At 33.8% G+C, this 16,537-nt stretch overlaps 1 protein-coding gene across 1 annotated transcript in view; it reads left to right on the top strand.

Annotated features, from left to right (window-relative positions):
* The window catches only part of LOC144453480 (CDAN1-interacting nuclease 1-like), a 51,133-nt gene that overhangs the window by 10,058 nt on the left and 24,538 nt on the right, over window positions 1–16,537 (top strand). Inside the window, exons 7-8 of the mRNA XM_078144791.1 lie at window positions 780–829; window positions 6,892–6,959. Coding sequence (XP_078000917.1) covers window positions 780–829; window positions 6,892–6,959 — 118 coding nt within the window. The remainder of the gene's footprint in view (window positions 1–779; window positions 830–6,891; window positions 6,960–16,537) is intronic.

Here is a 16,537-nt window from a genome sequence, read left to right as displayed (position 1 = left end):
TGCAAAATGAAGAATCTTGCTCAGTTGATGACATAGATTCATGGACAGACATTGACTCTTGGTATTGTAGTACAGACTAAGACAAATTTCAACTGAAATTAACTGAAATCGTGTCTTTTTTCTCCATATTTGGACAAACATGTTCCATATTTGGCAAAGTATTGAAGTACTAGAAATAAAGTTTCCTTTTCTCCATATTTGGGCAAATTTATTTCATAATCAGTAATCCAATAGTTCTTGCAGCTTTCAATAAAGTATCATATACCTCCATATTTGGACATCTGTGTTCCATATTTAGTCCAAGCCTTGGTGTATAGTAATCAAAAGCAAAAGTTACAGAACTGATGTTTTTATTTTGATGCATTGATAAGAAGATACATCAATATTCACATAAGAAAAAGATGTTCACTTCGGACTATATTTTTATGAAATGAGACAATAGAAAGCAAAAAAAAAGAAAAAACAAATTCCAGTGAAAAAAAATGTTTTCCACAGTATTTGGAAAACCAGACCTGGTTTTGGTATGAGGAATTTTCACCTAGCTTTAATTCTGACATGATACATAAACGGTGCTACATCAGACTTATCACAGTATTGATATACAAACTTCCTGTACCAAAATATCAAAGTTGAAATTCATAATTATATTTGATATTGAACACCCCAATCCATGTACTTCTCATTTTTCCATACTTGTAAGTTGTAATTCTGCTCACCTGGACAGTAATCATTACGTGTGATACCAGTCACATTTACCTTATCGTCTTTTCTATTCACAGTGTATTTTAAATGACGCCAACTATGGACCACTGGTAGACAACATCAAACAGTATCCTTTCTTGGTTATCAATAATACAGTGTTATGATAAACATGGTAAACATTCCACAATGTGATCATAGCACTCAGTCAGTACAGTTATTACCCTGGGCACAGACCCATATTAACACAACAGCCCTATATATAACTTCCTCAACTCCCTGGCGAGCATACAACCCATTACAGCAGCTCCTCTGTAAGTGCATAGTGTTAAATCCTTCACAAAGCTGGGATTTTAGACATTCAGAAACAAATGGAAGTGATGAGGCTTGAACCGACAACTTTCAGATTGTGTGCCAGTCACTCTTAGTTACCATTTTATCCATCATGAGCTAACAAAGCATGCTTTTTATATTCCCTCTCTCAAAATATCAGTTTTATTCTTTTGGGTATAATATATTTCGTTCTTATTGCCATCATGTGACCAATTCATCATTGTTGAGTGTTATCATAGTTTCTGCAACAGATATTACTTAGTTTTCGCCATCTCGTAATGAAAATGAAATACGTATACCCACAATGCTGTATGTAAGAACTAGGATGAAAGGTTAAAATGTTGATTATGGATGCTACCATTTCAATCACTTTAAATGAACAGTTCTAATGCACGTCTTGTGATACACTAATATCCAACTGGAGCCATGAAATATAACATTCTTAGTTAGTCTGTGTCATGTGATATATATAAAACCAATAGGATCCATGAAATATAACATTCACAGGCATGTCATGTGATACATATACAACCAATAGGATCCATGAAATATAACATTCACAGGCATGTCATGTGATACATATACAACCAATAGGATCCATGAAATATAACATTCACAGGCATGTCATGTGATACATATACAACCAATAGGATCCATGAAATATAATTCACAGACATGTCATGTGATACATATACAACCAATAGGATCCATGAAATATAATTCACAGACATGTCATGTGATACATATACAACCAATAGGATCTATGACATTCACAGGCATGTCATGTGATACATATACAACCAATAGGATCTATGAAATTTATTCTTAAAACAAAAACAAATGCAAATAATTGTATTAAATCGTCAATACACGTGTTAAATAATTTCTTTCTTCCATGTTTGATAGTATGCTTATTTATTGTAAGTAGCTTGTATCAAAATTCAAAAAATTATGTATTAACTGATAATCAAGTAATTTAGCACCTGCAACTTGTAAAGCTATTGATTTCTTCGTACTTTCACTCCCAGGGCAGTTCTTACATCTTGCTGAACAGACACCTTGGCCTATTTACATCTCAGTACCTTGTCAAACTTTCTATAAATCTCAATTTAATTCCATACTCTGCAGTTTTCTAAAACTTAAAACAAAAAGACACTGTGATGCATATTCTGCAGTTTTCAGAAACTTAAAACAGAAATATACTGCTAAAACTTAAAACAGAAATACACTGTGACGCATACTCTTCAGTTTTCTAAAACTTAAAACAGAACTATACTGTGACGCATATTCTGCAGTTTTCTAAAACTTAAAACAGAAATATACTGTGACGCATACTGTACAGTTTTCTAAAACTAAAAACAGAAATACACTGACGCATACTCTGCAGTTTTCTGAAACTTAAAACAGAAATACACTACATGAATACCTAAGAATATGTGTGTACTTAGATTAGAATGGCACTGAATGAAAACAAATGTCATCCATGATAAATGAACAAAATTATATTACATGGTTTATTTTATCTCAGCACTTTAGGGAGATTGTGAGAGCTTATCAGGCAGAATATGCTCAATCATGAATAGAATGGTTCCAATTGTATTTATATATGTGCCACTGTCAAATAATTCATGATGTGCATATATGAAGTGCATTGTACTGTTATTTTTGTTAGTATTATCGTTATTGTCAAGAAAAATATTAACACAATTTTCGTTATATTGGAATTTCTGTGCGCAATTCTTGGGCATATTCTTCAATTCATGATTAAAGATACAGGTTGTATGGTTTATAGATAATTTAGGTTCATTATGTTATTTACTCAGAATTTAATCACCACAAATTTGCAGTTAGCATGACTTTCCTGGAATACTGTGGTCTTTCTGAGTTCATTCAGGTATATTAGTATAGGCACCATAATGGCAGATTTCAGTCGTTATAAAAACCATATGCGTTTTGTTATTTCGTTTATAGTAGATATTAAAAAGCATATGGATGAAACTGACAATATTTTCCCATCTTTGTGTCGTACTAGGACTGATAGTATGTACGTGGCATAGTGCAACATTTTTTTTTTAACATCGTGAAAGGATTGAGATGTGTATGGTTTTATGGTATTATATACCAAAGCTTGCTTTGCAACTGAGAACAATATAGTTGTAGGCTAAAGTCCATTTAGGATAATAGCAAAGAAGCTCACATAATAACGTGTGCCATATGTCCAGAAGATTTCATTTCAAATTTTTTTTAAAGATAATTTATTTATACGCATTTTATTTAACATCTCTTTTTAGTTAGATGTTATACAAAATATATCAAGGGAAAATGAAAAAAATACAAACAATGTTCTTTTTTTTGATACTCATTACCCAGAAGAATGAGAACATTAGTGTCAAGTTTGTAAGAGTGTGTCATATTTTGAATGAATACAAAAAAAACATTAAAATTGTCAACTTTTCAGGAAACAATACTGACTGTACAATGTTCCGCTAGTAATTTCAGTGATCTAGCGTGCAAATATGTCATCATTTGAACTCATTGGAGACACAAAGTCTAGTCCTAATAGCACAAATGCATGTAGAAATATTATAACTTGGGTTTTCATCACTGATGTATAATTCCACATCTCCTTGGTGGTGACGATGTTAGTATGGCTTGTTTCCATAGAAACAGGCCCACACATGTACTTCAAGTCTCTTAATTAATTTACTCAACGCAAAAGAATATACACTGTTAATTCTTTAGGGTCATCATAATATCATATTACATGTTTTAGGAGGTACATAACCTAAATGATGTGTACATTTTAAAAGTCACCCAAATTTCATCTACAAAAACCTTCAACCATGACATTCTTACAGCTAGACTTTTTATTGCATTATGTCAGCATACATTATCTTTCCTCAAAGTCTAAATACAATATTAGACCCCATTCTTTAAATAAGCACTTTAATCTTAAAGCTGTATATTACTAATGACATTTTCATACAAACACTGTCAATGTAAAATGTAACCCTCATAAAATAAGACCCAGCTAAATACAATAATATAGTGCATAGCAAACGGAGAAAGTGCTGCTTTTCTGTTTAAGTAATCATTTAAACCGAATGCTTTCCTTGAGAAAATAAAAGAATTGAATAGGAGAGTCATGGACCATTGCTTCCACTGATGGTATAAACACCCTAGGCAGTATTCTATTAATTAACAAATTGAAAGTTTCTATTTCATTAGATGCAGGGAGTCAGTCTGTAAGGCAGTGCCAAATGTATCCGTGTACACTGTCTTGACATTCTTTGCCCTGAAAATTATGAAGTCCTCCAGCAGTGGCAGATAAAAAAAAAATGGAATTGTCCATTTTCGCACATTTAGCTAATACTTAATTTAATTCATATCTTTTGTGTGGTGTAATTGTTTGATATTTCATCATAAAAAATGAACAAAGGAAAGGCGGATGATGATAAAGTCTTTGTGTTCTTGTGAACTGATAACAGTAACAAAGACTTTTGTTAGAAAACACTGAATGGTTGAAATAGCAGTTGTGATGTCAACTAAGACTTGCCTCAAATAGGCAGATCGCTTGACTTCTTCTCATTCTGCCTGTGATGTTCATGGAAAAAGCAAAAAGAAAATTGGCTATCGCAATATTGTAGGATAATGAATTTCTTTATTAAATTTACGATACAATTTATTGAAAACTGATACCTCTGTGTAAGGAAGATCACCACACTGTAAATTTTTCTTATTTCTGCGATTTCATGATACAAGTTTTCAGACACATCTCATGATGATTAATATTGCATACAGAATTGTCAAATGATTTGGATTGTAGGCAGGAAATTTTAGATTTTCCAGTGTCGTGCAATATTCATTTAATTGAAATATAATATCAAATTATTTTCATGTAAATTCTGTTTATCCTAACATAACTTTTTACAATTAAGAAAAAGAAAAAGTAGAAATGAAATGTCTAGTTTCCCCTCATTTTGAGCCTTTTTGCCAAATGATTGAACAGTATTTATACGACAAACACAGATGTGAATATCTGAAAATTTTGTTCTTAATATCTCCAAAGAAAAGCAGGGATGATGAGGCTTTTTGCATGATATATTTAGCTGTTCATCCTACAGACAGCGAGGCTCCTTCAAAATGCCAACTGGTCATAGATTTTACTGCCTGACTAATCGGGTAAAAAAAAAGCATTTTGATTGTTTCTGCAATTTCCATTGATTGCATATACTTCCATTTGTCCTTGATTCAATATTCCATTTGCCCAACCAGGATTACATCGTCTGATTGACATCAAAAGATTCCATCAAAAATGCACTAAAAATTATTAATTTCTATTCCCAGAAAAATACCTCGTACTGATTATTTGGGAACAGTAAATTGCATTGAGCAGTGGATGCGATCTCCCCTGATGAAACTTGCTTATCTAAACTGTTGGGAAATTGCACAATAAACAGAGCGGGAGTGATATTAGAAAGACAGTGGGATTTACTGCTTATTACCACTGTAAAGTAGTACGGAGGCAATCATATTATACAGAAGCAATATGAGCTATTTATGAAGGAAGCATCGTTTTAAGGTTCAAAGGCAGTGCTTTGCTTTCTATTCATGTAATGGCTCAAAGATCAGTATTAAGTTTACATTTATGGCTTAATATGTGCAATTTCCTAGGGAATAGATTTTTCCATATCCATCAATTTATCCGCTGCAGAACAGTGCCACAAAAATGCCCGAATCACCGATGGCTTGCTTTGATTAGGAAATAATATGTGGGAAGTGACTCAGCAGGGTCATAACTCTCTCATAAAAGTTGATCATCTCAGAGTGTATACTTGGAGAGAAAATTTTGATTTACTGCCCAAAATGCATCCCGTGACTGAAGTCAGAGATAAACGCAAATCGAACAAGATTTCTGAGTGATGAACTCCCTGGCCTTTGTATCATTTACCTTGCATTATCATTGGCAATTATCTGAGTGTAATGGTACAATGAGGCATGTAGCTAACATTTATGTGTGGTCAGGAGGGTGGTAAGTGAGTTTTGGAGTACTTTCTCCCCAGCAATCACTTCTCTCAGATTGCTAGATGACAAAATGAACATTAAGCAATATCAAGCAATTTTTCTCTCTCCTGTTGGGCCAATATTTCATTCTTCAATGTTGAAAGAACAGCATGGGAAGGGCAAGGAAAGGCTTCAAAGTGCTGTTTTTAACTCTCACTATAAAAATCAATTCTAGTAATGAGTCCAGATACGTGTAGAGATACAGGTAGGCAACAGTCATAAACGCTAGTGTGATATCAGTCGTTTTAAAGTAGCTATTCATTGTTACTAGAAACATTAAACTCTCTCTAGTCCTAGTTTCCTACTTTCTCTGTGTGTGTGCATAGTTTTTATAGTATGAAATAATATGCCTGCAGAGCCCAATATCTTTTTCATCCACATGTCCCTGTATCCTGCACCCTTACTGTGTCCCACATTCTAGTCAAAAAGTCCCCAGAAAAAGCCACAAAAGTACTGAATTATACATTCTGTGGTAATGACAACACAATGATATATCCTCTGTTATCTTAAATGGTCAAGTTGACTAGATTTGTGAAACATAAAAAAAATCAAGTGACTGCATAAGTTTTTCAGTACCATCCCACTGGATGTACTATGGGTAATTTTGGGTATTTTCAGTCTAAACCCAATCATGCGATCACGGTGCAAAAAATATCACTTTCTAGTTCTTATTGTAGTTCAACAATGCTATTTTCAACTTAATTTTCTTTGTTTATTTTGTCGTCAGTGTGTATGACAAGCACAAGTTGATAAATTGACTCAGTTGTTGCATAATTCCTTAATTTTTCATCCCAGCTCGGTTGGTGCAGAGTATGAGTTTATTCTACAAGAGAAATTACACAACAGAGGGCTTGCATTTCTAGGTGAGTACTATTTCTATGTCCAAGATAGCTAGAAGTACTGATAACTGATATTTGACAAACACAGTATCAAATTTATGTACAAATAATTAGTGCAAATAGAGAAGTTTGAAATGTATACTCTTATATTTGACCTACAAAAGATACTAATCCTATCAGTGACAGATGTAAAAAAAAAAAATTGTCAAAATGAACATCACACAAAAAATCTGGTAATATATTAAAAATTGGGGGAAAGGATGGAGATAAAGTATGTTTTAAAACATAACTTTGGTTTGTATATTCTGTTAAAGGGCATAGTCTGCAACTTTGTAATGAGAGGGTGGTTGTGGGGCTTTGTAATGAGAGGGTGGGTTTGGGGAGGGGGCTTCTTTTGTTTTATATTGAATTATTCCCTTTTTTGAAAAGTTTGTTGAACTACTAACTGGTAGAACTCTCACGATATTCCAGAAATGAAATGGCTCATTGACATCATTTTCTGATTACCAATAAATTCAAACACACCACAATCTCATGTATTCAGCCATTTTGCACACATTCAACTGCCAATGCCACACTGTTGGCTCAGCTATACCCATATCAAGCTATGGCAACCCAGATTTGGTCCAAGACAAATTGTGATGTGTTAAATTTGTGTATGTGGTGTGTTTTTTAATACACTCTATACTCTTAGTTTCATAGTTTACATTACAGTCTGTGCCACTTTAAAAGCACAACAGTATAGGGAGACACAGCCATGTCAACTTCCTAACATTTGCAGTCAGGTTTCTTCAATCGTCCTGTGTGTGTGTGTGTGTGTGTGTGTGTGTGTGTGTGTGTGTGTGTGTGTGTGTGTGTGTGTGTGTGACTGTGTGTGTCTGTCTCTGTGTCTGTCTGTGTGTATGTGTGTGTGTGTCTGTCTGTGCATGTGTGTGTGTGTGTGTGTGTGTGTGTGTGTGTGTGTGTGTGTGTGTGTGTGTGTGTGTGTGTGCATGTGTGTGTGTGTGGTTGGTTGGTTGGTTGGTTGGATGGTTGAAAGTTTTCATGATCTCAATGCTGACTTCATTGTTGAGTGTCAGATTGAGATCTGAAGATAGCTACCAACATGTCCTGGCAAGAGGTGTCAATGATAGTTACTGCAATGTGAGCAATAGTACATGTCACTCGGTTTCACTTCGTCAACTTGCAACCACTGACCCTGAAAAATACAACATCACAGTCGTGTAAAAACTCCTCATGTTGCTCTCATTCAAATGTATATATTCATCCCCTGTTTGATTGCAAAGTTGTAAAACGTTCAATCAACTGCATGACCAGGAATAATGATGACAATTTTTTAAGAGCAGCTCAAGTATTTATTTTTGTTGCAATTTCATAAAATGATATTTGAATTTGATACACTTATACTGTTAGGAGAGCTGTTTCAGATTATATAGCAGTTACTATTATTTGGTGTAAACAGTGTCAAAATATATTAATAGGTGATATCATATAGATGCATCCATTTCATGTTCTGTGGATGATAATTATTCATCATATTTAATGGTATTGCCGAAGGGTATTTTCAGGATATAGGAAGTGTGTGGTGTCTTTTAATGGGAGAGCCCTGTATGTAAATTTAGCATCTCATATATCTGAGCACAGTAGAGTCTTACCTTGTATGTTTAGTATTTGACGCTGACATTTTTCACCTTCTTATACATGGACAGTGATTGATGAGACTAGCCCAAAGAATGGGTTAAGAAGATTTGTTTGTTTTGTCAAAGATCACTAATGGTGGAGTTTGTATGCTAGTACACAGTTCAGGATCATTAGACACACGGCTTTTGTCACTGGCAATTTACACCATTCACAACAGTAACGTGCTAAGCCGAAACAAAGACCTTGTGTTCTCAACACCTCAATTGACCTTAGTTTCCACACACAAGTCTCTTGTTCTTCCAAGCACCTTTCTGTTTCTCTCACTCTCTCTTCTCTCCTACTGGTAACCTCAAGTGGGAAGCATGGCCGTATTTTAGATGACGTGGTGATGGAATACACAACATCACCCCGGGATGCCGCAATTTGCCGATGAATATTCACATTATACATAGAAACTGGAAACAAACCCAGGGGGAAGTGCCCAAGGCTTTTCTTGTTATGGCTTAATTTTGGGATTACTGTCTATTACTTTAATGTATTATCTTTCCACTCCATGTATCCGTGATAGAATAGAGAATGCATTAATAGTTATATCTAATATTGGAGTCTTCTCCAGACTCATAGTTATCTTTCACTTAAAAGTCATAATTATTTCATGGTTGAATGTATCATCACAGAGTATTTAACAAATTCACGTTATTTCTACACTTGGGTATACATCAAGACTCTTCATCGATATCAAATTATTGCATTTCATACTCTGAGTCTCTTTAAAAATTCATCACTTTCCATTTTCGGAAGTAAAAATTACCACGGCTAGATTCAAATATTCTGATGCCAATGCAGATATTTTCTGTTTAGCTTTGATAGAAACAGTTATAAACTGATCAAATAAACCGATAATATAATTATTTTTTATGTGAATATTATTTTTAACCAAAATGCAAGTATTCATATTGTAATCTACAGCATAAGATAAATGGGACTTAAGAAATGATATATGTGACTTGAAAGTGAAGGAAACCCTATTAATAGGCTCATACAGGAAACTTCTTGTCTAGGAGGCAAACAAAACATCTACTGTATATGGGATAAAATAACCAACTGGTTAAAACTAGCCGAAAAACAAACATACGAAGCACAAACAACAAACGCTGTAGGTCATGCTATTGGTTACATATGATTGCAGATTTAAATCGATCTGATCCTGACGGTACCAGGCTGAACCAAAGAAGGCGTCATTGAAAAATAGTTGTCATGTGACCTGGTTTGTTAATAAACTATGTGTGTAGTGTGTATAGTGCATGGCCTTTGAGCAGCAGTCTAGATACTTTCATCAGTTAGATTAGCTTGAGAAAGGAGGCTACTACTAATCAAGCATGCTTAATCAAGCTTGGCATAGATTTGTAGGTTTATACCATTGGGGTGTGGCAATACACTTCATTTTCAAGGCCTTGTTGTCATAACTAATCCTATCTATGACTTCATTGTAATATTACATATGAATATGTTATTAAATTAATATTCACCAATTTCATTTTTTTTTTATAATTGAAATGATGGAACATACAAAATGGAACAATTTGTTTACAGGGAAGTAATTTTAGATATTTACGTGGTTGATAATTTATAGATATATATATTGTCTGAAGCAGTCTGAAATGTATAGTTCTGGTAATATCTGGTTAATCCATGGGTCATGTGACTTGTTGTCTGTTTGTCTCTGCATGCATGGACAGCCATTCTCTGATATGTATGAGTCAATTTCATTGAAATCTTTGAAATTGATAGAACAAGTTATTAGACATATGCACTCCATCTTTTTCTACGACTCATACATGACCCATACATAAATGATGGCAAATTTTTATGTCAAAGTCCAATTTATACAGTATCTCAGATTTGTCATTGTTAGTTTTTTTTTTGAATGGAAATAAATTCTTGCATCTTTTAGTAATTTTATATCAGGAATATTATTAAACCTCACCTTGCTAATATTTTAGATATTGGGCATATGTATATAACCATCAAATCATAATAACCACTTTATTCATTGGATCTGTAAAATCCTATTTTATTTTCATTCATACTTTAAAGATAAACTTGGTGCATGTTCATATGTCAACTCCAAAGCTTACTATTTTACTTCAAACTTTAATACATACCTCAATTTTCTGTGTGTGCAGGAAGTTCAGTTTACCATGTTTCTTCAAGATATGTAACACGTACAAGTTGCAAATCAAGCCATACTGCATGAATCTTCATATTGTATGATTCTAGTAAGTTGCAATTAAGCCATGCTGGAGCCATCATGCTGTGGGACTCCTCATATTATACTTAATTGGAATAACATGGACAAGGAACTCTGTCAACAGCAAAAATGTGTTGTAAAAAAACTTTCCCTTCTCATCCATATATTTTTATATTGTATGCATATCTTGTATGCTATTATCAACCAAAGTCTGACGATGAGTTGTATAATCCACCTGATTCTTATAGCGTATACATGTTTTTCATACCTTTATTAAAACATGGATAATGTGATAATAAGATTAAAACTGGCAAATCATAAATCGGATCCTAGCATATTTGATTTCCCTTGAACATTGATGTAGCAGTTGATCAGATTATCAGTAATATAATAATGACCTTGGTACAGAAAGTAAATGAACTGTCTATCTTTCCATTGTGCTTCATGTGCCAGGCTTCCAACATATTGTAATGGTATTGACTTTGATCTTTGTGTTCGTAATGAGTTATTTATGATAGTTGGTACAGCTGTATGTATCAAGAACAGCAGACAGAATGTGCTCTATGCAGTGTACTCTATGGGTGGTGTGTGTATGTGTGTTGGGGTGACAGAATGTACTTGATGCAGTGCACATCATGGGGTTGTGGAGGATGACTGTAAGCGATTCATTGTACACCATATACAAAACGTAGTTGGGCAAAGGGAGTGGGTGACCAAATGTACTTGATGTAATGTACACCAAAGGATTATGGGTGACAATGCAATGTAGTATATATACACCATGGTGTTGTTGTTGTTGTTGGGGGGGGGGGGGGTTGACAGAATATAGTCAATGCAGTGAAAGATGAAGAGATATTTTCTTCTTCAGATGATGAAAAAGAATGTATGCATAAAACCCTATATTCCCAGAATCCTGTATCTTCCATTAAAATAATTTCAAATCACCATAATTTAATAGATGTCTGTTACAGTCATTGTCAATTAAGTTTACAATGAAGCAGACAATCCAGGTAGTTTATTGAAACCATATTTATTCCTAATGATCTATTCCTTTGTCTTCAAACAACAATGATTATTGACCTAGTTTTCTTTGTCATCCCCTTCCCTGTGTTGTGTGTGTGTAAAATTCACTTTTGACAGGTACAAATTGAATTCAAATTTGACCACTATATAAATGACAACTACCGATGATATGAAATATATTTTGGGTCAACTTAAGAATTGAGTTAATTTTCTAGAATATTTTACCTGTGGTTTACTAAGTTGTCATGTATGTATCAAATTGGTTTTAATTTTATATTTTCAGAAGTAAAAAAAAATTATCAATGTCATCTTGGTCATGAAGAATTCTAACCAACTATATCTACACTGCTTGCGAAAGGAACTTATGCATATTTATTTTTATTTTATTACTTTTTTTTCACAAAATGAAGACTTCAAATGTTTCACATCAACTTCATATGGAATGGGATCATTGACTTGTTTTCATACTTAAACTCTAACGTTGCTGTTTTTCGCTTGTTGTGAAACTAGGTGGCAGAAACGATATTTGTATACAAACCATGTAATAATCGCATAAATCAAAAGAAAATGTGAGAATCTTGCTGTAGTCATTTGAGTTGATCCTGGTCTGTAAGCCGAGTTTACTTTCCAATTAACCCATTGCCCTCCAGCCATGATACTGGAATAACATCCAGATTGTAGGCGACCAAACTTGTCCCATGTGTTTTGCCATAATTTAGATTAGGTTTTTGAGCCGTGGTTGTTGTACTATCTTTTTTTGGTTGCTAAATTTAAAGAGTCAGGTATGTTGAAGGCAAAGTGAGTGGTGTCGTGGTTGAGGTGTTATGACAAGCTAGTCATCAAACAGATACAAGACACCCTACTAATGGGTCTGACAAACTTGTCAAATTTCACAAGTCCAAATGTCAAAAGAAAATTGAAAAATATAGCAGTTCACTTGCCTTTATTAAAATACAGTAACCGATGACTCAGGGTTTGTTATCCACTCGCTATATTACAATGCATATCGTCTTGTGAAAGTGGTTGCACCACTTAATAATCTGTAAATTGAAGGCAAAGCTAGTGTCTAAGATGATGTAAACCTATCAAAATATATATTATAAATGAGACCATCGATGGACCAAGAATGGAAATTTTCAATCGCTGTGTCTCTGAGGAGGCATCAAGGCAAAAGAAATGCAATCAAACCAGTTTACCCAGTGAACTGAACTGTTTTTGAAAGTTGTATCATATTAGTATCACTCTGTATCATATCAAAATCACATGAAATCATGTCACCATCACACTTTATCATATCAGCATCATATCTGCACCACACTATCATATCAGCATCACAGCATGCATGTTATATCAATATCACAGTTCATATCAGCATCACAGTGTATCATATCAGCATCACAGTGTATCATATCAGCATCACAGTGTGTCATATAAGCATCATAGAATATCATGTCTGCATCACAACATATATCATTGTTTATAAGGTTTTATAAGTTATTGTCTTAATACTAGGTTGAGTTCAATGACAAGTGATAGCTATGTATACTTTAGTTACAAGTGATGGCTATGTATACACTAGTTACAAGTGATAGCTATGTATACTTTTGGTTAGAATACTTCAAGTGACTTTTAAATGTACAGCAAAAAATTACACCCCAAAACATATGAACTCAGCTTGTGTTCCTTTGAGGAACAATAAACACTTATATAAAGTTGGTCTCAGAATCAGAGAAGGGTCTCATATTCAGTCTTAGATGCAGCCTCAGATTCAGCTTCAGATTCAGCCTCAGATAGTATCATATACAAAAAATAACAACAACGCCCAGTAAAAGCAGTCAAACAAGAAATGATACCTTTGAGGCTACATGAAATGTCCCCCCCCACCCTACCCTCTTCCCACCCCCACCTCCACCCCTTTGTGAATCTGATTCTGAATCTGAGACCAGGTTGATACATGTGACAATAAACACTCTAGTTAAAGTTTGACACAGGAAATAAAATCCTTGATGAATCTGTGTTAGACTAACCATATATTATCAATGCCATGTTGCTGTATGTTTCTTTATAGAATCATCCAATTCAGTTTAGGTGCAGATGATCTTATCAGATTTCTTATTTGTGATATCAAATTTGTCAAAATAATATTTCGTATTGATATAATCAAATTTGTAAGAAATTTTATCTATGTCTGGTTGATATGGAAACAAGAGGTTGCTGGGATAAGTCAGCTGCGACGATGTCAGACATCATTCCCTTGTATCTTCCAGGGTCATGGAAAAGTCCTTAAAAAGTTGTGGAATTTCAAATTACCCCTGGAAAGTTCTTGAAAAATTTAATTCACTCCCAGAGACTTTGATATTGGAAAATGAAATTTCTGAAATTTTCAACCATAAAATATTGTATCAAAATTGCCAATTTTGAGATGTCAAATAACTGTCTGTTCATGAGGAGCACTGCAGAATACTCCTGGAAAATCATATTAATTGACAGGCAAACTCGTAGAAGATATTAAGCAAACAACAAAGTAACTATTTTAGTGATTCTCAGTGTAAAAACCCTGAATTCCCCATCCATCTATTCCTCTCTACTCTAAAAGTTGCAACCTGTTATCATCATTTTAGCAAATGATTATTGTTTTGTCATCTTCACTTTCATTGCCATGAATCTTTGCAAATTGTGGATATTATATAATATTACATTAATGTTACAGAAATATCTTACGTAACAAATATCTTATCATGCCTTGCAAGTTGTGATTGAAGGGGCCAAAGATCCAGTGTCCATAACTGTACTTTGAAAAATTTGTGCAAATTGGGTCAAATAAAAGGTTCACACTTAGTTTTAATGCTGTACTAACTGAAAGTGGAAAGTTTTTTTTAGAAATGTTTTGTTAGGTATGATAATTCACTTGTATATCGTATCAAGTAACCATGACAACCTATGGATAAACATGTTTTTTGTAGCTGTATACACAAATCAAATCATATATCAAATTGATTTTGGGTCCACACCCAAAAATAGCGCCCTCAATGATGATCACCATTAAACCTGTTTCTGTACTGCTTATGGATAATATCAACAACAGATTAACATGTACAATGTCCAACTCTTGGTATTTTAACAATTTTCAGTGAATATGTTGTGGTTGTCTGATTGAAAAATGATACTACAGTTACAACTGGTGCAGTTTTAACATGGTGACTGATTCAAAACCAAGATTTCACTCAAGATTTAAACTTGTCACTACACTACCTACATACAATAGTGACTACTAATTAACAGACACAATGTCTTTTTATAAGTGACTGACCAATTTTTAGTGAATATATCTGTTTATTTGATGGAAAAAAAAGTGTGAGTTGTAGGTAGCACTGTTGAAAGAAAATGTGTATTAAAAAGGGTAACCATCAGGTATTAAAACCAATAACAAGACAGTTTTTTGTTTATGTTTTTAAGAGATGTTTTTATTGCAGTCAGAATAAGAAGACAGTTACCAAAGGATGTAATTTTAACTTCAAATATAGCTCTATCACCAGATGTGAATTTATTTTATTTTTATTTTCAAATGACAATTTCATCTTTGGATTGACCTACCTTCAATTCAATCTAACACTAGAGTAATTTGTGTGTCATTTTCCTAACCCATGGAGTTATGTTAGCACCAGGACCTAAATTTTAATCAAGTGAGATATTTTATTAAAACTGAAAGTTTTTTTGATATTTGGCAAACAAATGTGTGAGTTTTTTGATGAATTTGAATTTTTTATATGTATAATCTATTCAATTGTATATTTTATGGATGAGTATATAATGTATTATGAAGTGTTCATCAAATATTGAAAAAAGTATTTCAGGAATAGTTTTACAGTTAAATTGGTCTCATAAAACTGAACACCAAACCCATATATCTATATGCCTATGCGATGAATGTTTTATTTTTCTTGACCTGAATATGTCATTGCATACACCACTGATATTTACGCAATACTGTCAGAAGCAGACGTATGATATATCAGCTGCATTAGATCTATCCAAATTCACAGTTTTCATTGACACATTTAGATCTTCTATTCCCTTGTGTTATCTCAAATGTGTTTGCAAATCCATTGTAGTTCAATACCAAACAACCAAAATAAGGGAAGCCACCACTTCATGTTGATCCTCACTTATGCCAACAAAGAATCAAATTATAAAATTTGAGTACCGTACTTTTACACTGTCAGTCAAAAAAAATCTTTGATCTTGACTTTGCAATTGAGTACTTCATTCGCTGAAAAAATAAAATGAACTGTCTATGTTGTTGGATTACTCAGATCTTGTCTGCATGGAGACAAGCATCCTCTCAAAACATGCATGCACACACAAAAAACATGACACAGGGTCAGCAACCTGTCATGTGACGTCCCCACCCCCATACATCACAATGATGGATGGCTTTGGAGGTTAGGCTGCCAAGTCCATTTACCCACCGTGTGAGTCCCTACAGACAAAAAACATTTACTGTGTTAATTCATCAAAATGTAATACTAGACATCCGAATGTAATTCAAGACAAGTTTTGTGCTGCCCAGCGGCCTACAATGAGCCAAGGGGGAACAGATTTTGTTGTACGCGAAATCACCATATCACATTTTCTTTACAGCACTTGATGAACTACTAATTGAAACATTTTTCATCTGGGATATTTG

This window comes from Glandiceps talaboti, chromosome 2 (assembly GCF_964340395.1).
Source record: "Glandiceps talaboti chromosome 2, keGlaTala1.1, whole genome shotgun sequence".
In the NCBI taxonomy this organism is placed as follows: domain Eukaryota; kingdom Metazoa; phylum Hemichordata; class Enteropneusta; family Spengelidae; genus Glandiceps; species Glandiceps talaboti.
This window is presented reverse-complemented; position numbering and strand designations above follow the sequence as displayed.